Here is a 22,890-nt window from a genome sequence, read left to right on the forward strand (position 1 = left end):
GGGATCTAGTTGTAGTTGGTACCGTTGTGACTTAATGTTTAGACAACGTAGTCAGTCAGTAATAATCCTGTTTAGTAGCTTTTTATTATTATCATTTCCTGTGAAAAATAGCTAATTATTTGCTCATTGTTTTTATATCTTTCTGATAAATATTTTGTTTGGTGTGTTTTGTTCAGTTTTTTTTTCTCTGTGTTATAAGTATCTAGTTTTCACGGAAATTATATCTATCACCAATTATACAGCTCATTCAGACATCGATCAGTATGCTCACAATATCTATGCTTCAACTAATAGATGAACTTTTCGACTCAAGCTATTCAGCATCCAGACATCTACTTATAACAGATGTTTTAACTAGTGCATTGTCACCAGTCTGCCTCGTTTTACCGCATTATATTTAGGTAGATATGGAGAAAAAATCATTTGTATACGTGGACTTTTTTACTCATCATTAAGATTGTGTAGTAAATTAAAATTATGTTTATACTTTAAAATTAAACTGCATCATCGTACCATTTCATCTTATGTGAGAAAAAGTTGTTGTAATTTAACTGTCAACAAATTTATTACTCTATATAATATTTGAGATTTTAAATACTTAATTCATTCTTCGTACTTTGAACTTTTCCTTCACAGAACACTCAGGTGTCCGTGTTTGAATTCAATATTAGGTATATTGGTGGCCTGCTGTCTGCTTACACGTTCAGTAGAAAACCTGTAGGTTTATTTTAAATATAAAAGTTATTTTCCACATTGATTGATGTCCGGTATAAAAATAATCTCATTATCATTATTACTATCTCGTGAAATAGTTACATTTTTTGTTCGTAGGAGTTTTTATGGGGGTTGATTTGGTTTGTATGTAGATTTCCTTGCAGACTGATCTCATATAGAGTACCATTAAAAATTATCAAGCACTGAAGAGTTTTTTCATCCCAGTCCGGAACTCCTTAGTTGGGTACACACACGACCCGACTAAGTGACCGAACCCAGAACCTTCAATCCTCTTACTAAATCCTGAAATATTAGAGCTTATAGAGTGCAGTCATGTCGGGAGTGAAACAGTTGTCACCAGCAGCATTGGATAGTCATCGTTTTAGATCTCAAATCACACCAGTTGTTACTAAACGTCTTATGAATTTTGTGAAACACCATTTATTTTATTTATTTATTTGAACACATGAATATTGGTACAAGAGAGCGCCAATATATATGCGCCACACAAAACAATGAGAATTCGAAGAGAAATAGAAAAAAAGCTAAGGAGCGCAAAAAAAAGAGAACAATAACGAGGAGATTGGTGTAAGGTAGTATGGTAGAAATGAGGGAACGGAAAGGTGCAATCAGAAGAAATCTTTCAGGTAAGGGAGACACAACCACTTTTTATGAAGAAGGTAAAAGAAGGTTACAGCAGGATCGCCACTGGCTTCTATTCTGAGCCATATCTGATAACGTCTCTAGCCACTGTGTAGCACCATCTCTCAGACCCCAACCAGGGAGTCGTGAAGGACCGACAGAAGCCAGTCCTTTGCAGCTTTCTTTCATACCACGACACCATGTCATACACTGACCACCTCTCCGCTTCTTCCAACCAGTCCCAGAGTCGGCAAATAATGCACGACGTGGAATTCTCTGGGACGACATTCGTAGAACATGTCCAAGCCACCGAAGTCGGTGTTTCAAGATGGTGACACCAACTGAATTATCATCTCTGTGCCCGAACACACGATGCCGAGCCTCTGCATTACTGACATGGTGTTGCCACTGAATGTCAGCAATCCTTCGGAGACAGCTATGATCGAACACAGAGAGTCTTCTAACGTCCTCAACTCGGAGAGGCCAGGTTTCACAAGCATAGAGCAAAACTGCTCTCATCGACGCGTTGTAGATCCGACCTTTTACAGCCAGATTAACATCACGCAGGCGCCAAAGATGGCCCAGATTGGCATAAGCCGCTCTGGCTTTCACTATACGTGCATTGATCTCATTACTCATACCCCCACCAGCACTTATGCCGCTACCCAGATACACGAACTTCTCGACTACTTCTATCTGCCCACCATCCAGGGTGAGTACAGGATTGGAATCCTGCCAGTCTTGTAGAAGTACTTTGCACTTCGAAGGTGCAAAGCACATACCATACCTACGGACACTGATTGCCAACTGATTAAGTGCGGATTGCATGCCTTGGGCATTATCGCACAGTAAGACAATATCGTCCGCATACTCAAGGTCGACAAGTCTTTCTCCAGGCAGCAAATCCATACCACCATTACTTACATCCATCAGAGCTGTTCCCAGAATGTCATCGATGGCAAAGTTGAAGAGGAATGGTCCTGTCCAACGAATCGAAGGCAGCCTTGATGTCAAGAAACACTACGATTGTTGGCCTTTGATAAGTATGACGGTGTTCTAACGTTTGGCGGAGGGTAAAGATATGATCAATACATCCTCGACCAGAACGAAACCCTGCCTGCTCCTCGCGAGTCAATCTTTCTCGGGTTTTGAACAACCTACGAAGTATGACGGAAGCCAATAGCTTGGACGCAATCGGAAGTAGACTTATCCCTCGATAGTTGTTACAGGAACGACGTGAACCCTTTTTAAAGATAGGGACAACTATCGACTCATTCCATGACGTTGGTACACTATCTAGTTCCCAAACCTTTGTAAATAACGTCGTCAATTCCTTAGTCAGAAAGTCACCACCATCTTTAAAAAGAGCCGGAGGTAAGTCATTTGGGTCAGGTGATTTGTAACGCTTCAAGAGTTGGAGTTCCTTGCGGACTTCCTCCTCGTTTGGTGGATCAGTTGTCACCGGCCATGCAGGGTAGGACAGTCTGACCGATGTTGCCGGAGCAGCAGGCCAGTTGAACTGCCTTTCGAAAAATTCTGCCCATCGTCCAAGACGTCGATGGATGTTATTGATTGGCATCCCATCATCCTCGCAGATTGTTTCACTCACACCAGACTTCTTGCTGCCAGTGGCTCGGATGAGTTGGAAGAGCTTCCGGTAGTTACCAGATGCAGCTGCTGCTTCCAGCTCATTAGCACGCTTCGACCACCAGGCTTCTCGGTCCTTACGCAAGCTTTGTCCAATTTCATTACGCAACAGTCGTCGTTTGTGGTCAAACTCACGGTCACCCGGAGTAGACCGACGGGCTTCGATGAGTTGTAAGGAGCCTGAAGAAACCCAGTGCTTATAAGCGGGACGTTTCGCGAACCCACAACTGACTGTACCCGCCGTTTTCATGGCGTCATGCAATTGCAACCAATGCTCATCTATACTTTTCGGTGGAGTGGTAGCTAGCCTAGAAGCTAGCTCGGTTCGATACTTACTTGCAACAGAAGTTGCAACCAGCTTGCTAATATCAATCCGTTGATGGCGGTCACTTCGTTGTCCACTGAAAAGTAAGGCAAGATTGGCGCAGACCAAGGCATGGTCAGAGTCCAGATAGGTGTTCCAAAAGGAGCGGAAGTCTTGTGCACAACCACTCCAGCGGTAGCTGATCGCGATGTGATCAATCTGAGTCCAGGCTTGAGATGCAGAGGGAGGACGCCAGGTGGCACATCGGCGATGACTGTGCCGAAAGTTAGTGCTAGCCAGAAACAGGTTGTGGTCTGTGCATAGTTGCAGTAGACGGTCCCCGTTATCTGTCCTGCGACCAACAAGTCCCCATCGGTCACCTAGACGACTCTCTGTTGTGCCTAGACGTCCGACCTGAGCATTCAAATCTCCGGCTAATACTGCAATATCTGTCGAACGCACTTTCTGTAGATGAACTGTTAGCTGGTGGTAAAACTCATACTTGATCGCATACTGGTTGCAATCTGTCGGGGTATAGGCGGAGATGACGAAAAGACATCGTTTCTCACGCCGATTTCTTCTCTTTTTAATTGAACTTTCTAATCTAACAGCACATAAATGACTATTAATGGGGATCCAATCGACTAGTGCTGCCTCAGCTCTAGCGCTTAGTGCGACACCAACGCCAGCGAGTCCAGACGAAGATGCCACAGGGTCCCCGGATAAGCGCACGTAAAACAAGCTTTTCGAAGCGACAGATGTAGAGCGAATTTTGTAGTACTTCACCAGAGTCTTGAATACGGGTCTCGGATAGACAACAAAAATCGATATTAAGACTTTCCAAAGACATAGCCAGCCCTATATGTTGTCCAACCTGCATGAGTGTGCCAACGTTGAAGGCAGCCAGTTTGAATGGCGCACGTGGTTTCAGAAAAACTGCTTCAGTCCTCGTATTCGGTGGTAACATACAAATTTCAACCGGACAGTGACACGAGAACGTTTAGATACAGTCGAATTTCCACCAAAGACTAGCCGCTGTATAAGTATAAAAGAGGGTGAATAATGTGGTAAATAATAATAATAATAATAATAATAATAATAATAATAATAGTAATAATAATAATAATAATAATTTGATTGTTAGTTGAAGCAAGTAAAGTAGTTTCCATAATTATAGGCAGTTTATCATATTTGCGTGAGGGCTGTGATACTGTCCGGGTGCCCAGACCGAAGCAGGTGGTTATCTTAGGTGGCCACACCCGAGCCTTTGACCTAAAGGTCTAACCCACAGGACAGTGGAGCATCGTAAGGAGATGCAATCCCATGGTAGCCAGTGACCAACGAGTGGTTCATACGCCATTTGTTCCCGCAGGATACTGGAGCCCATGTGCACCATTGGTTTGGAATCCGGTTAACGCGCCGGACATTCACTTTTCGTCTTCTCATTTTCATAAACAACACCCTCGCCACGAGAAGGCAATGAGTAGGACTTCCCTGACAGAGGCTGTATACACGTGGCCGTGTGAGAGTATTTCGAGAGGGAGAGCGGCCGTACCAAGGCATTTACAAATCGAACTCATCTCTCCATAAAGTCTCATTAAAATAGTTACTGTGTAGTGGAACGTGGTATCGATTTAGCAACAGTTGTCAGACAGAGTGAACAGTTTCGGTGCATCGAAAGCACAGCATTGGCAGGAAACTTGGAGGCCAGTCGAGAAGATAGTTCAGATTACAAGACACAACGAAAGATGAGAATGAACAATTGAAGGCTATATATATGTGCTATGTAAATAATTTGTAACTTCTCTCTATAAATATGCATACCTCCTGCCTATTGTCTTGTTTTTTCGATTTTATCTTCACAGCACGGATTAGCTTCAAGATAGATTTATCAACATTCTACTACGACGCTGTCGTCTATGTAGTCATGTTATGATTGCTTTCTGTGGGAGTTATTTACTAATAACATTGGATAATAGTTACACTGTATCATAAACTCGCTGGAGTTTCTTTTTACCCCACACTGGTACACAATAATTATTGTCTAAAAATGAGTATCAAGTGTTGATGGAAAACAATCGCAAATTTTGTATTCCAATTAAAAATTATTTATTTCCTACTCTTCCAATTTCATGCTTTTACTTATTATTTAGCGCACGTTACTCGCTCTTGTTGTTTTATCGTTTTGCACTTTTTCGCAGATTTATTTGTTTACAAGTGCATTAAAGGAAGTAGGGATATCCTAAGTCAAATGTAAATGAAGAAATGAGTTGATTTCAATTAATTAATAATTGCACTGAAGGAATATATATATATATATATATATATATATATATATATATATATATATATATATATATATATACTAGTTAATACATTTAATTAATAAAGTGTATATTTGTACATTCATCAAGTGAACTTTTTACATATTTTTTACTGTTGGATAGTAAAACATAAAAACTATTAACTAATGCTTTCTAATTTTTTATACTGATAATATTAAGTTTTCAGTAATCCCCCGGTTCACCATCATATCAGTTACTTTCATATTGTACTCCTTACAAAAACTACCTTAATTCATAACAATAATTATTATGACGTGCTTGACCCTTTAGTTTAATTGAATAAGTTAGAAAATCTTATGTCTTATACACAACCATATACATCTATTGTGTCTTTCCAGTCGAGTGTTTCTCATACACATGATTTTCATTTAGTAATTATCATGAATACCAAAGTACGTATAATTTATTTATCTAATACGTAGAGATGTAAATGCATTCATATTTGTACACGTTATTTTTCAAAAGTGATTACTATCCACTTTCAAGTCATATTATATTGGTTTACATAATAAATCACTCATTGTACGCAACTGCTTCTCAAAATCATTCAGCCTTCTGTGTTCTAACCACTTTTCGTTGATAATATCTACTGATTGTAATTGGAATTAAGTCAAATCAGTAGTTTAAAATGTTATCAAAACAAAACGAGATATTGTCATTCATAGTCTTCTAAATGTTAAACACTACACTTCTTTATATAGGTCATCATAACATTACCTCTACATTCTTGTCATTCCTTAGAAAAGTTATCTTCATTAATTTTAGGTGATGCTATTATGAGCTACCTTCTCTCTCTGTCAACATACTTTCATAAAACTATGTTTTGTTTCATATTTGTCTCTTTGTCCAAGTGTTGTTTTTTCTCTGATGCAAAATTCAAAGTTTTTTAGAATAATATGTGAAAAAAATTTTCTACCTATGTATTATAAGTGGCCAAGATTATTCTGGACAAAATTGTCATAAATAATCATTATTAATTCATCTTGGAAAAAATTAGTGATATTTGTTTTCATGATAGAATGTTGTCATAACATACACTAAGTAATTCATAAAATTTTATCGACTAAAGAATAACAAAACTAAACCCAAACTAATTGTTTCCAGGTTAATTTTATCCTCTTTTATAAAATAGTACTTTCCACTCTATAACTAAGGCTAAAAAGGACTGGACTTGTATTCACAAACAAAGTACTCTTCGCTCTAAATAAAGGTATGAAACCGTCAATACGAAGAACATATGTATTTCGTTCATCAAAATGCCTTTCATTTACCATTACTGTTTATTGTACTTTACAAAAGTGTTCCACCAAACATTAGACCTTCTAGAATTTTCATGCTTAACACAAATTATGTTTCCGCTTTTAACACAGTGGACTAAATATACTATGAACTCCCAATGATACTAATATATCTATCATCTTATCCCCCTCATTTGTCGATATATCTTCTGTGATTCAAACTAAACTTTTTGAAATGAAAAATATATGCACTGTTATCCTTCTTACTCTTTATTCTCAGTAGCATAATAAATTAAACAATCTGAGCATATCCTATGTTTTTGTTTTTATATAAACAAGTAGTATGATTTGCATAAAATAAATAATTTGACTAAATCTAAACCAATCGTTTCACTGGGATTTTGATTAGTTTATAACCGATCATTCAGATTGTAGAATGAAATCCTCTCCCTACTATCACAACTGACCATATAGCAATTCTTAACCAAATAATTCATTTTGCCGTTCTAAATTTATTATCTCGAAATGCTATTCATTTTGTTTGTTTGTTTTTTACCTTTTAATCATAAATATTATTGTGGTTGATCGATTATTTATTTGTTTGTGCATGTCTATCTTAATAAGCATGTTATTACTGTGATACACGTTGTTTATTCGTTCTGTTTTGATCTCATTTTCTTTATAGCAAATTATCTTTATTAGTCTGTTATTAGCTTGTAATAGGAAACGTTTTTTAGAATAGGGAATTCATTTCTTATTAATACTCGGTATTAATAATTAAGTCAATTATAAGTAGATTTCCTCCTCAGTAAATCAATGATATATATATATATATATATATATATATATATATATATATATAACTATTCACGGTCAGCACTTGGTTGAATTGTATTACGGAGAATTGACTTTATCACTTGATAGTCAACTTCAAAATGTATTCCACACATTATTGTTCATCGCTATGTGAATACAATTTTTACTAAGGAAATAGTAACTGGTTGTTTATAACCCTTGATTTTAGTACAAATGTTTTTGTGTGGCTATTACAGTTGTTCAGTATTTTCCTAGTACGATGAAAACCGCTAAAATTTAATATACACATATCTGCAACATAGATGTTCACTTCACTGCAGTACTATTTCCCAGCATATTAATATATGAGCAGTTCTTCAATACATTTTGTCCTACTTTGTTTATATTAAACTCGACAACTTCAGTTCAAAGGCGCATACATTAAATATTAATATTTACACCATTACTTTTGTCTCCGAAACTACAGTCGCATTTAGTCTAAATAAATTTCAAATACTTAGACAAAATACTGTGCTATTTCATTATGAAAACTTATGTTTGATAAATAATGTTGTTCAAAAGTAAACAAGATATTTTGTTAACTCGAATGTGTTCCGTTCGGTAATCTTCCATTGCTACCGATAATAAACTTAATGACAAAAATAATTCATTGATCACTCATCTTTCTAAACATACTATTATACTTTAATTACCTCAGCTGAGTTTTAACTAGGCTACTGCGTTGTGTATAATAATTTTCATAAATCTTCGAGTTCATCACACCAACTTTTACAACTCAATAGTCTAGTCGTTTCGAACACTGATTATTTTGTAGTTTTACACTACATATTGATTTCATTAAAACAAACATTGAAAATTAGGAAGAATAAATATCTCATTCTAGTAGCTTTGAAGCCTTGAACGAAGGCCTCCAGGTCTCACAGCGATCACTTCACCTGCAGATCATTGAATTGGAAACAGGTGGTTTAAATTCTTAACTTAAGTCATTTGACAATCTCACATGTCCATCATTAATTGTCATCGGTAGCATTTATCTCGTATTCCACTTGGTTATTTTAATTTTCAAGTTTAATGAATTCTATGAAGGTAAAATGTACCTTTAGAGCCTGAAATAATTCTCTGTAAAAACAGACTTTCTGTAAACAACAATTAATTATTGTTTTATAGACATTAATTTCTCATTTTAATTCATAATAAGTGTTCTTTGTTTTTTTCTTTATATTTATCGCCTATCTTCATTGTTGTTTGGTTTTGTTTCTTTTTACTTCAGATTTTACTGACTAAAGCGGTTGAACTTGCTCAACGTTTATTACCTGCATTTGATACACCTAGTGGAATTCCAATGAGTTTAATCAATTTGAAAACGTAAATAACAATTTGTTTTTATTTTTCTTTCTACTTATACCAACTGAAAATATTGTTTATTAGTGGTAAACATGGTGATTAAAATGATAATGTGTGCGTGCCTTCATTGTTTTAACATTTAACTCCTTGTTATGTTATATGCTTTGCTTGAAATATGCTGATGAGTGATTCAATTTTTACGACCTTATAGTTGAGTTTGTAGACACACCTGTTTACTTTTCCGTTTCAATTCATTTAATCCAGTTCATCTTTTAAAATTAGTTTTATGATATTTTATTGCAGTTATACTTTCCTTAAGACATTGTAATTATACACATCTGGAGATTTTTCAATCGAGCTCCTACACTTAACTTTACTGAATTTGATACATATTATTCGGTGGTTTAGTTCAAATTGCTCATGGTTGTCGTATTATGTGTCAGTAGTGTGAATAAAATTTATTTCTCTTCTAACCCAAGCTAACCATTCTGTAGAAGTTATTGTTACTCTTAAAATACATCATCATATAAGTGGAATTTCGTTCTCTGAGCTGGATAGTTTGGTCGTGGAGCTTCTACCTGAAGTTTGCTCTGATGATGTTGTTCAGAAGAACAGTAAAAGCGCTACAAACAAGCCGTCCAGTTCAAAGAACGAAACTCTACCTAAATCATCCTCCTGAGCTAAATATCTCTACGTCATCATTTGTAGCAGGTAACAGTTTTGTAGTACTTAATATACTGCTAAACAATTGAGTTACAAATTACAACTTTACGTAAATGCCCGATTGTTACATTTTTTTTAGACAAACACAAAAATTTCACATTTAACACATTAGCAGAGTTGTATTCTTAATTTTAGTAATAATACACACTAGGTTTAATTAACTAACCGTAAAAATATACTGTTTGTTTTTCTGTAATATCGATCATGGTGTATATTTTTTCTCAAATCTAGTCCATGTACGTATTTTAGATCAATGTTATTTTGCATAAGTTTTTATGTCTGTTTATCTACATTTGTACAAATACAAATCTACACTTTAAACCTCTTATCTTTGCATCCTTTGTTAGGATACATATATTTATATTTGCTTATTTATTTAAGTATATTCTTCAGTAATATTTTTAACGAATTTTACTAATTAAAATGTTATATGAGTTTATACTGTATTAAAGGATAATCATAATTAGTTACATGTAGTTGACCTCATTTTCTATGGGAATATGAATGTGCTCTTCCATTGGGTCTGTGTGTGCGTATATGAATAAATACATTAGTTTGCTTTTACCTGGTGGTCAGTCCTATCTACTCTATTAGTTGTACTTATTTTCGTTCTTGTGTTGTTTTACTGTTATCAGATAATTCCATGTGTTCATTATCACCTGCGGAATGAACCAATTCATGCTATTTTTTGTTAATATTGTTTATTTAAAAAGATATTTATATAAATTACCATTCTCCAGACTTTGAATGAAAGTTTGTTTTGTCATAATGACAAATATAGTGTGTATAGTTAGTAATTAAGTTTCTGGATATCTTAAATTTTCAGTTAATGAAGTTTATAAATCTCATCGTAATTAGTAAACATTTTTATTTAAATCGCTGCATATTTTTGTCCTGTGAAATTGTGTTTGAGATTGAATGATAATACTCTAAGTACCTGCTATTGTTGGATATTTTTAAGCACTAAGTAACGTATTGGCTAAGTAGTCAAAACATTCATGTTTCGACGGCTGAATGACGGGTTCGAAACCTGTTTTACTTAGTTTAATTTCAGGAGGTCGACAGTTATATAAAGCATGTTGCTAAAAGCCGAGTATTTTTTAAAATAATTTTTTAGATTGTAATTCATTTACTTAGTTCAAACGTACTCGATAAGTGTTACTCATATTATGCGGACCGAATCAGCCAGTCAATACTCATGTTTTTGTAATCAGTTTGAAATTCCTATCAATTCGTTTTATTCTTTAGTCATTTACATCGTTGGTTTGACTAAAGTTACTAGGCCTACATATTTGTTGATATCTTTGGACAATATATCAATCCGAATTTACTTGTAGTTAACTGAATCAACGGTTAACACTATTTCCACAAAACTCATCCGTTTCGTTTAGTGCCCACAAATCTTGCTGTATTCAAAGGACTGTATGTTTCATACACTAAACACACGTTTAACGTAAAAAGTAATCTAAATAACTCATTTTGTTTATTCCTTTGAAAATTATTCGAAAGATCTTATCAGACTATTGATTAAAATGTTTATCATATGTTGATTCGATTATAGGTGTTTCAAATCATCATCATCACCACACACAATGAATGAAATTTGTGTGGCGCATATATATTTAGTCCCGACCGTTGTTGCTACCTTGACGTGGTGGTCGGGCTTGTCTATCGTGATGAAGCAACCGAGCTATACTGTCTGGAACAACCGTTCCTCAAGGTCCTACCATGTCAGACAGGTCGGTTGAAGAGCGGTAAGACTATAAGCAACAAACCCAAGGTCCGAAGGCGAAGTCGTACTGCTGACTGTACAGAGGTGTGACAGCAGTAAGGTGTTTCCTTCAGACAACCAGCATGACAGCGATGCTGCCTTCCCACAAAGAGGGGTGGGGTTAGAAAAGGTTGACCCTAAAAATGCACACCTCACCTTACCTCACGGATTTCCGTCTCCGGCGGTAAGGCCCTTTGAAGAACGGAGCTAACACGTCAAAAACCTCCCACGAAAAGGCCGTGCGCGACCGGCCTCAAGCAGTTGTCCCTTGGGCACTGCGGTCACGCTCTCAGGTCACTGAGACCACCTCTAATCCAATTTCCTTTTCAGGTACCTCCAGAAGAACCCTTCCACGGTGTGGGCAACCGGGAAGTGATAACCGCCCTCATACCTCTAACAGCACCCAAGACCACTGTATTCATAATCGACCTTCCTCTTCAATTCCTATTATTCCTCCTACATCGACTTTCAACTCTAAACTTCCTCTTTCGGCTTCCTCCTCAAATGTCACCATAGCCAACGATTCTAGTGCTCAAAACACTGTCCCAGGTCTACTGAAACCTCGCTCCAAACTACACATTGGAGCCTTCAACGTACGCACCCTATGTCAAATCGGTCAGCAGGCTTCCTTGGCTAAAACCCTAGAGTCTCTTTCCATTGATGTATGCTGTGTCTCCGAAACACGCATACAGGATTCCAGTGTGGTCATTCACTTGACCTCACTTCGGCAAAACGGAGAGCCAACGAGATACACCCTACGTGTATCTGGTGACGCGATGGCCAGCTCTCGTGGACTGGCAGGAGTAGGGATAGCACTAAGCATGAGGGCGGAACAAGCACTGTTAGAGTGGATCCCCGTCAACAGTCGTCTATGTGCTGTTCGGCTAAACGGCTCCGTAAGAACTCGGAAGGATAAGGACACACGTCGTTGCCTTTTTGTCGTTTCTGTCTACGCTCCCACCGACTGCAGCTCAGATGAAGTGAAAGATGACTTTTACAGAAAGCTATCTGAACTTCTTCAAAAAGCTAAACGTTCAGACATAGTACTCGTAGCAGGTAACTTTATTGCTCAGATAGGTAGTTTAAACTAAACAGAAAGGCATTAAGGTGGGTATTTTAGTATACCGGCACAACGAACAGATAATTGTGATCGTCTGCTGCAACTGTGCTCAGACAATCGCTTATTTTTAGCAAACACAAATTTTAAGCATAAGGAGAGACATCGTCTAACTTGGAGACCTCTTGCACCAAACCAACGATTGACTCAAATAGATCATATTGCCATCAGTCATCGTTGGAGAGGGTCGGTAGAAGATTGTCGCTCATTCTGGAGTACCTGTTTGGACTCCGACCACGCCCTAACACGGGAACGCATCTGCTTGCGCCTCACTGGACGCAAAAAAGCCACATTAAAAAGACCCATTAGAACTGAGTTGAGTAACGAGAAAACCAAAAATAGGTTCCAGGAACAACTGAGGTCACAATTAGGTAGTTATGAAAACGAGACTGACTCAGATGTTGCATGGAAAGATATACAAGCAGCTGTGGAAACAGCAATGAAATCTATTAGTGACTTAAACCACAGAGTTACAAAGAACCAGTGGATTTCTTCAAAGTCTATCACACTGATGGATTCTCGCAAACTCGTCCCATCAGGTTCCGAACATGATGAAGAGCGACAACAAATCAGATCTAGGTTAAGAAAAAGTCTAAGAAACGACCGTGAGCAGTGGTGTGTAACGAAAGCAAAAGAGATGGAAAAGGCGGCGACTATAGGGAACACAAGACAGCTTTACAGACTAATAAAAGAAACTGGAATTAATAAGTCAAGTGTAAGTGAGATTATATCAGAAAAAGACGATACTCTCATCTACTCCCAGTCCAGACGTTTAGAACGATAGGCGGAACATTTCAGAGAACAGTTCAGCTGGCGTTCAGCTACTCTACAACTACCCTCCATTCCCAGACAGTGTGAATGGAACATTGAAGTAGGTCCCCCAAATCTTGCTGAAGTTCAAAAGGCTATAGTTAATCTGAAACGAGGAAGGGCAGCTGGTCCAGATGGACTGGCTCCAGAGGTCTTTAAGGATGGTGGTTCAATTTTAGCGATTAGGTTGACTAATATTTTAAATAAGATCTGGGAGTTAGACCTTATCCCATCTAACTGGTCACAATCACTTATCGTCCCAATATATAAGAAAGGGTCAAAATCATCCTGTGACAACCACAGAGGGATTAGTTTAACTAATATCGTATCTAAAATACTAGCCTCGATAATTATCGGACACTTAACTAGGACTCGTGAACTGCAAACACGAGAGAATCAAGCTGGCTTCAGACCTGTTCGTGGCTGCATCGACCACATATTCACCATTCGTCAGATTCTAGAACACAGGCATACTTATCGGCGTCCGACAATGGTGGTTTTTCTCGACTTAAAAGCAGCATTTGACTCTGTAGACCGCGAGATTCTGTGGCAGTGTCTGTCATTAAAAGGCGTACCCCAGAAGTACATAAACCTTGTAAAGGCTCTTTACTCGAACACTACTAGTCGAGTGAGAGCTTATGGCGAACTGTCATCTACTTTTGCAACCTCAAGTGGTGTCCGTCAAGGCTGTCCACTTTCTCCATTTTTGTTTAACTTCACCATAGATCTACTGATGGAAATAACTTTCTCGTCGACTGAGTTCTCGGGTATTGATCTCCATCCAGGGGGTCCACTTATCGACTTAGAATACGCAGATGACATAGTCCTGTTTGGTGAAGACGCTGACGAAATGCAGAGTCTTCTGGTAGCACTGAGCAACAATGCCAGAATGTTTGGAATGCGCTTCTCTCCCTCTAAATGCAAGTTGTTGCTTCAGGACTGGTCTGCGTTAACACCTGAACTAAGGATAGGGAGTGAAGTAGTCGAACGCGTCGACAACTTCACTTATCTCGGAAGTCTGATCAGCCGTAATGGGTTGGTGTCTGACGAAATCTCAACACGGATTCGAAAAGCTCGCTTGGCTTTTGCCAACTTACGTCACCTATGGCATAGGTGAGATATCCGCCTATCAAAAAAAGGACGGGTATACTGCACGGCAGTCCGTTCTGTTTTAATTTACGGCAGCGAAACATGGCCATTAAGAGTAGAAGACACTCGTAAGCTACTAGTATTTGACCACAGATGACTTAGAAATATTGCTGGCGTCTGCTGGGATCACCGGGTAAGTAATAGTGAGGTTAGACGCAGGGTATTAGGGAATGATGGTAAATCAGTTGATGAGTTTGTCAATCTTCATCGACTGAGATGGTTAGGCCACGTGGTACGTATGCCTGAATACCGATTACCACGACGTGCAATGCTAACCGGTATTGGAGATGGTTGGAAGAAAGTTAGGGGCGGCCAAACCAAAACGTGGCATCAGTGCTTGAAGTCACTAACTTCTAGTCTGAGCCATGTTGGTAGATGCAGACTACTTGGTTGGGGTCCGCGTGACTATCGTAACCAATGGTTGGAGACTCTTGGTGACATGGCTCAGAATCGATCACAATGGCGTCGGTGTATACACTCTTTGTCTTCCCTTAAACTATGAGATTAAAATCGCTTCATATCTTTCTTTCTACGAACCAATTCTTTCTTCTTGTACTATATCTCTACATGCAATCTTTCTTTTATATATTACCACCTTTGACCTAACCACTGCTATGAATCCGGTGTTCATCTTGTTGTGCTGATGCGGTATGGCAACCTGGACCGATGCACATATGTGCCTGGTCCTACGTTGTATCTGACTGACTGATATATATTTAGTGCCCCCATGTACCAATATTTGTGTTCAAATAAAAAAATAAAGTCTCGGGAAGACCATATATATTGGTGGTCCCCTGCTCTCCATACTTCTTTGTAGAGCTATTTAAATAAAACTAACTCTTTGCAAAAGTGGAAAGAATAATTATTTTTCTAAATACTTCATCCTCGTGTTCTACCTACACTTAAACTATTAAGGAAAAATTTCTATCTAATATGATCATATGACTATTCTTCTGTTATGAATTACTTTAGGGGAGATAAGCGGAATTTCGTCTGGGCAAATGGTCGATGTTCAATTCTATCAGAGTTTGGTACATTACATATGGAATTTAAATACCTTTCTGAGCTAACTGGCAATCCGGTCTATTCAGAAAAGGTTTGTTTTCAAGTAGTTTGCTTACTTTTTATGTAAAATAATAGTGAGAACTGTCTTACCCCCCCCCAACTATAGCTTGTTTCCGATTGACCTAGTGTTGCATAAGTGTGCTAGAAAAAAGCAGTTTAATCATCACAGTATACAATTAACGTAATTTTCAAAAACATGTTAATAAGATCCACAACATCCTTGGTTTTGTAAAGTCATCCTGTGTTATATGTTTACTATATGATCCCAGTCCATATAATTTTTTGACCATCATTCTAACCCGATTACTAGGTAGAATCTGATTAGCTCCATGTTGATTACCTATCAAAAATTGATCAAGGACCAAAAGTACTTAAATTATGACTCCAAATGATTACATATGAGATGAATCATGAGTTTTTTTAAGGCTAAATATTACTCTTCGTTGATTATTGTCGAACTTGTATTCAAAACATTCTATTAATCAGTCAAGTTTATGATTCTGTGCGATCTACAATTAGTTAGTTGTTATTCTTCGCATTCTAGGATACAAGACGTAGCTTATTTCAGCATTATTGAATTATCGATAAGTCACAGTTCAATTCACAATATCTTTGTCAAAGTAATTATCATCTATGATAATTATTGTAAATGCGTTTGCAATGCTATATTGTTGTATTACTGTAGGACAAACAAAATATTTTTAGTAATTCTACCTCACTAATTTTTACATTCATCATACTTATGTTTTTCTATCGTATGTGTTTCAGTTTAATTAATACAGATTTGTTTTTTATTTTGAAACTATATTAGCAAATTGTCTATTTTAAACTCTTGAATCCCATTTTTTCACTACGCAAGATCTAATTTAACAGAGGAGTGAAAGTATTCCACTCACATCAATAGTAAAGAGTTTATATTTGTGCCTTGTATACTAAGTTTTTTTTAATTGCTAAACTCCATTCCAAGTACAGCTTACATTCATATGACTGATTTGCTTTCCCTATTTTTTTTTCATTCTAAAGTTATCTACCCTGGGTTGTTTTAATTTAATGTGAATATAATCAAATTAATATCATTTCTATGCCAGAACACACATTTTTCATTGTGTTGTTGATATTTAAGTAATCGATTGGTAAAATAATAATAACTACTTTTTTTATAGTTGGCATAACGATAAGTTTTGCTTTTACTGTGAAAACAATGGAACACCAATATTTTGTTGTCATGTTTTTTTTCTGGGAGGAGGAACAAGTGCCGACGGACTGGAAAGAAGGACACCTCGTCAAGATTCCAAAGAAAGGAGATCTGAGCAAATGTGAAAACTACAGAGGCATTACACTACTGTCAATACCAGGGAAAGTCTTCAACAGAGTGTTGCTGAACCAGATGAAGGATGCAGTAGACGCCCAACTTCGAGATCAACAGGCTGGATTCCGTAAGGATCGGTCGTGCACAGACCAAGTTGCGACACTACGGATCATCGTCGAACAATCAGTTGCGTGGAACTCATCACTATACATCAACTTCATTGATTATGAAAAGGCATTTGACAGTGTAGATAGGAGGACATTATGGAAACTTCTTCGACACTACGGAGTTCCTGAGAAGATTGTCAATATTATCCGGAACTCATACGACGGACTACAGTGCAAAGTAGTACATGGAGGACAGCTGACAGATGCATTCCAAGTAAGGACCGGAGTCAGACAAGGCTGTTTACTCTCTCCCTTCCTCTTTCTTCTGGTGGTCGACTGGATTATGAAGACCTCGATATCTGAAGGAAAACACGGAATACAATGGACAGCTCAGAATCAATTAGACTATTTGGACTTCGCAGATGACCTAGCCCTCCTATCACGTACACACGAACAGATGCAGATGAAGACAGCCAGTGTAGCAGCAGTCTCTGCATCAGTAGGCCTCAGCATACACAAAGGGAAAACTAAGGTCCTCAAATTCAAAGCGGAGAACAGCAATCCAATCACACTTGATGGCGAATCTCTGGAAGATGTAGAGTCCTTCACATACCTAGGAAGCATCATCGATGAACAAGGAGGATCCGATGCAGACGTAAAGGCGAGGATCGGCAAAGCAATGGTCGCATTCCTACAATTGAAGAACATATGGAACCCAAAACAACTTTCAACCAATATCAAAGTGAGTATCTTCAATACGAACGTCAAGGCAGTTCTACTGTATGGAGCTGAAACTTGGAGAACTACAACAACCACAATCAAGAAAGTACAAGTATTTATAAATAGCTGTCTACGCAAGATACTCAACATCCATTGGTCGGATACCATCAGCAATAGCCTTCTGTGGGAGAGAACAAACCAACTTCCAGATGAAAAAGAAATTAGGAAAAGACGATGGAAATGGATAAGACATACATTACGCAAATCGTCAAACTGCATCACGAGGCAAGTCCTAACTTGGAATCCTGAAGGGAAGCGAAAAAGAGGAAGGCCAAAGAACACATTGCGTCGGATAATAGAAACAGATATGAAAACGATGAATTACAACTGGACGGAGCTAGAAAGGATTGCCCAGGACAGGGTTGGATGGAGAATGCGCGTGAGCGACCTATGCTCCTTCACGAGGAGTAACAGGCGTAAGTAAGTAAGTAGTATTTTTTTTCTAGTTAACTAGTAAAATTATTAAATTTCTAGCTTAGTCTGTTTTCATTCACTTAGTATTGCTTGCTTGAATCTAACCACTGATATTTGGGATTGCAGTCGATCAGTCTCTTATTGCCATATGTGCACCCTGTGCGGATTGCCTCGATATTGCCTTAAGTCACAAGCATTATAAGCACAGATGGATATTGGCTGGCAGTGGAATCCAGGACGCACGTTTCGTCTTATTTGGAACTCGTCAGCTGGATGTACCTGCATCTCAGAGTGGCCACTTGCTTGTGTCTATCAGGACTCTGTATCTAAGTAGATAACGCAATGGTGTTTGAAGCGAGCGGTATTGGGTTCCAGTCCCAGGGCGAACATCAATTTTGAAATGCAGGTACATCCAGTTGACGAGTCCCAAACAGCCACTGTCTATCTCTGCTGATTAAGTCTGTTTTCGCCAAAATAGGTTATATGACAAGTTGATACATAGTATCTGTTTGTGAAAATATGATCATTTTTATTCGAATAAAAGTGTCTATTTTCACAAATGTAAAATACAGTAACAATCGATTATAATAATCTTATTCATTCGAAATCAGTAGAAAGATTGATTGACTATATATAATTTTTTCAGTTTATTGACATGCATTTATACATCAGTAGTTATTGGATAAATGATTACTTTTATGAATTGTAAAATAGTCTTTATATTAGCAGTTAATTCATGTGTATCATTTCAATCTGTAAATAAACGGTAGGATAATTGACACGGTGGTTGTATACTTTTATAATCAAAAATTGTTACTTGTAATAACAGTTATTTATATGTATATTGTGGTAATTTGTATAGATTTAAGATCAATAAAACTCATATTACAGGTAGAGAATCACTTAAAACTTAGTAGAAATAAGCAGCTAGCCAACTGTTGTTATTCATATTCATGCAACCTTAACATTGTACAATCCAAATGTTCTATGTTAGATTTCATAGTGAGCATAATAACTTCTTTCAAAAATGATGTGTTGGAATCCAGTAGTAGTTCAAGCTTTTCTACTTCATTCTATTGATGATACCGCATAACCTTGATCCGATGCAGTCAGTGATAACCATCTTACTGTAATGACAGTCACTCATACATACATCGCTTAAAATCGGACACATCCATGTCACTTTAGGTTGCCACACCCCATTAACACGATAAGATGAAATAGTTGGGGCAAATCCCAGAGTAATTGAGGTAGTAACAGTATTAGTGGTAATAGAAAAGATTAGGCATCGAAAGAACTATTCGAGAAAAATTATGACTTCATGAAATGGGAAACAAATTTATAAAGTGGCTTAGGAACCTGTAATCTACAGAAAGACAATGTGATTGCATTCGCTTCATTGCGGGCGATTTTAAGCCATTCGTCAAAAGTAGTTACTATCATTAAACAGACCCCAACCGGATAGTCCAACAGCCGATGTCTTCGTTAATTGATATCGTGTCTTAGTTTGGCCACTCTTCCAACCTACCGTTAAACTAGCCGTTATCGCAGTAGTCGGTGATTAGGCTTACATAATACATGTCCTGACCATCTCAGTCGATAAATATTCACTCCCTTATGAATGGATTTGGGATCTTTACCCAATACCCTGTGTCTAGTACCTCATCATTCCCTACTTTATGACCCCAATATACGCCAGGAATGCCTCAAATGTATCTGCGACAAATACTGGTAACTTACAAATATCCTCTATTTTTATAGGTCACGTCTCATAGGCATCAAGTTAAACAGAGCAAATCTCTCCACGATATACTCGTCTTTTAATTTGCAGGTGAACATCTCGCTTATGCCACAAGTTGACATAGTCAACCGACCTTTCTAAATGTGTCGTGAGACCTCAGCAGACACCAACCAACTTAGGTTTGATGAAACTTCCAAGATAAGTTAAGTGGTTGACACTCTCGACTTCTTCACTCCTTATCATTAGTTCAGTTTACATAGACCAGTCCTAAAGTAATACTTCCCATTTAAATACAATAAAAAAATTCTATATGTATGTTTCCGTTGTTAATGTCTTGAACGATATTTGGTAATTATTGTATAGATCAATCCAAAAATTATATACGACAATGTACCCATGTGGAAGATAAACCTTTCATTGTTTTTTTTCAAAAGCGAAAAAGTCACTTTTCTTGCCATCATTTTGTGTAAATAAAAAAAAGTTGAAAATAGTGTAAAAACTGTTTGTGGCATGGTACGCATCTTTTTTGTATAAAAATTTACATTTTGTTGTTTTTTTCATAGTTTTTGTCTAGTAGTGATCAAAAAGCACATGCAGTATAAAATTCTTATCACATAAAAAGAAAATAGAGAAACAAATCACACGCAGACTTTATACGAAAATGTCCATTTTCGGTAGTTCTTTTTTAGAATGTAAAAGTTATAATTAATACATTGCTTCACACTTGATTGGGATTCACTGTTAGTTTTTATAATGCCGACCACCTAAGCTAATGACCGAAAAAACGCTTTTTTTTTACTATGTTCAATATTTGATGTACAATCCAGGTTTACGCTCATATAGCAACAAATTATCAGTAGTGTACTGACTGTCTGCAAATTAATTCATAATAGGATCTCAGTTGTGGTTTTTTAATAATTGGATAGATTATACAGTAAATTCATTATTTAAAGTAATCTAAACATGAAGTGGTGCATAAATCTAATATTTTACTCTGGTTAGTTACTCCAATGACTTTAAGGTTATATTCCTGTTGTAGTAGTGATCAACTCTTTAGCTGTCTCACCGGAAGCGAAATTCATATTTTCATTATCAAAAAAATAAACACCGACTAAAATGTAATGAAAATAATAATAATAAAGCGAGATTCAGTTGAAAAGAAAAATACTAAGTCGGTTGATTATCAGGACTGACTATAAAAGAATAAAGATGACAAAATATAAGTGGATGAAATCCAATTTGTAGTTTTGAATGCTACATATATATCGACCTAGTGGCATGTACTAATTAAGGATTCGACGATAAAGTTTATGGTCTCCTATCTTCAATCGTGAAAGTTGATTTCAGTTAGTCATAATCAACAGAGATCAAGGCATAAGCATGTGATAGCTCAAACGACCATACCACATCACCAAGATGAGTCGTAAATAAATCGAAATAATGCAGTAGTAGTTGTTGTTGTTGTTGTAGTTGTAGTAGTAGTAGTAGTAGTAATGACAAAATGGGAATTTGTGTATAGAGGAATGAAGATACTCGAAATGTTGAGTAAAATATAGAATAGATAGCCTCTCACCATTACAACTGATTCTTGGCGTATGAACCAATTGTTGGTCACCGGCTTCCATGGGACTGCATCTCCTTACGTTGCTCCACTGCCTTGTGGACCAGACCTTCAGGTTGAAGGCTCCGGGTGTGGCCCCCTAAGAAAACCACGTGCTTCGGTCTGGGCACCCGGGCAGTATCACAGCCCTCACACATATCGAATGAGATTTATGTGGCGCATATGTATTTGGTGCCTCCTTGTACTAATATCTATGTCTTAAAATAAATAAATAAAAATACAAAAGTGAACTAAGATAGATGTTCGTAAATGATTTTTATATAGCATCAACCATTTCTATAATAAAGTTTTGATATGCAATACAAATCTACAGGATCAGAGTTTTGCTTACAAAATAAAAGTCTGTATAAAAATGAACTTTTCTCAACTAAAATTATTTCATTTAAAATTTTGTAATCGTCTTTTTCGTGCTCTCTATTTGCTTTCATGATGTTCAGAAAAGTGGTTTTCTTTTTGGCACGTTTAATTATGATTGACTGCATATAAAATAATAACATTGATGATTATCAAATAATTTTTATAAATAAAAGTACAGTGAGTTAGTGGTAGTTAGATAGAATAAACACAATGATCTCTATTGGCCTATTTTATATAGTCTTTTATTTACAATAACTGCAAATATGAAATAATATTACAAAATAAAAGATAAAACAAGTTATTAAAATGAATAAGATCAATCTATTATGAAATAGGTAGGTAGATAAGTATAACAAAATCCTAACAATTGTTAATTATTTTTTTTCCTTATGCAACCAACCAGTAGTTCACAGATTTGACCCATACCCGCTATCAAAATAGATTAACATAATCTTTATTATAATTTTGTTTTCTATCCACGGTCTTGTCTTCATATTAGGTTGATGCTATTCGTAAGGTTTTGGAAGAAGTGAACAAGCCTAATGGGTTATTTCTTAATTTTATGGATCCGAATACAAAATCATGGTGTGGTAATGAAGCTGGTCTCTCTGCATTAGGTGATTCATTTTATGAATATTTGCTAAAAGAATGGATTCGTACTGATCATAAAGATGTGAAAGCTCTTGAACTATACAAATCTAGTTTAGAATCATTCCTAAAAGTTGGTTTATTTCATAAAAGTCCTCAACATAATTTACTTTATGTTGGCAACTACAAGTATGGCACTATTTCCAATTCAATGGATCATCTGGCTTGTTTTGTTGGTAAGTGTCAACTGGGTTTTTTTATATTTATTTACTGATTCAAATAGCCTTT

At 36.8% G+C, this 22,890-nt stretch overlaps 1 protein-coding gene across 2 annotated transcripts in view; it reads left to right on the top strand.

The window, feature by feature from the left end:
* The window catches only part of MAN1A2_1 (Mannosyl-oligosaccharide 1,2-alpha-mannosidase IB), a 50,229-nt gene that overhangs the window by 22,002 nt on the left and 5,337 nt on the right, over nt 1-22,890 (top strand). The window contains exons 6-9 of one of the 2 annotated variants that reach the window (XM_051211780.1): nt 637-717; nt 8,977-9,071; nt 15,593-15,716; nt 22,514-22,838. In XM_051211780.1, the coding sequence (XP_051071879.1) occupies nt 637-717; nt 8,977-9,071; nt 15,593-15,716; nt 22,514-22,838 (625 nt within the window). Of the gene's footprint in view, nt 1-636; nt 718-8,976; nt 9,072-15,017; nt 18,306-22,513; nt 22,839-22,890 lie in introns of those variants that run through there. The other variant, XM_051211782.1, reaches the window with a different exon arrangement.

The sequence above is a fragment of the Schistosoma haematobium genome, chromosome ZW (assembly GCF_000699445.3).
Source record: "Schistosoma haematobium chromosome ZW, whole genome shotgun sequence".
NCBI lineage: Eukaryota > Metazoa > Platyhelminthes > Trematoda > Strigeidida > Schistosomatidae > Schistosoma > Schistosoma haematobium.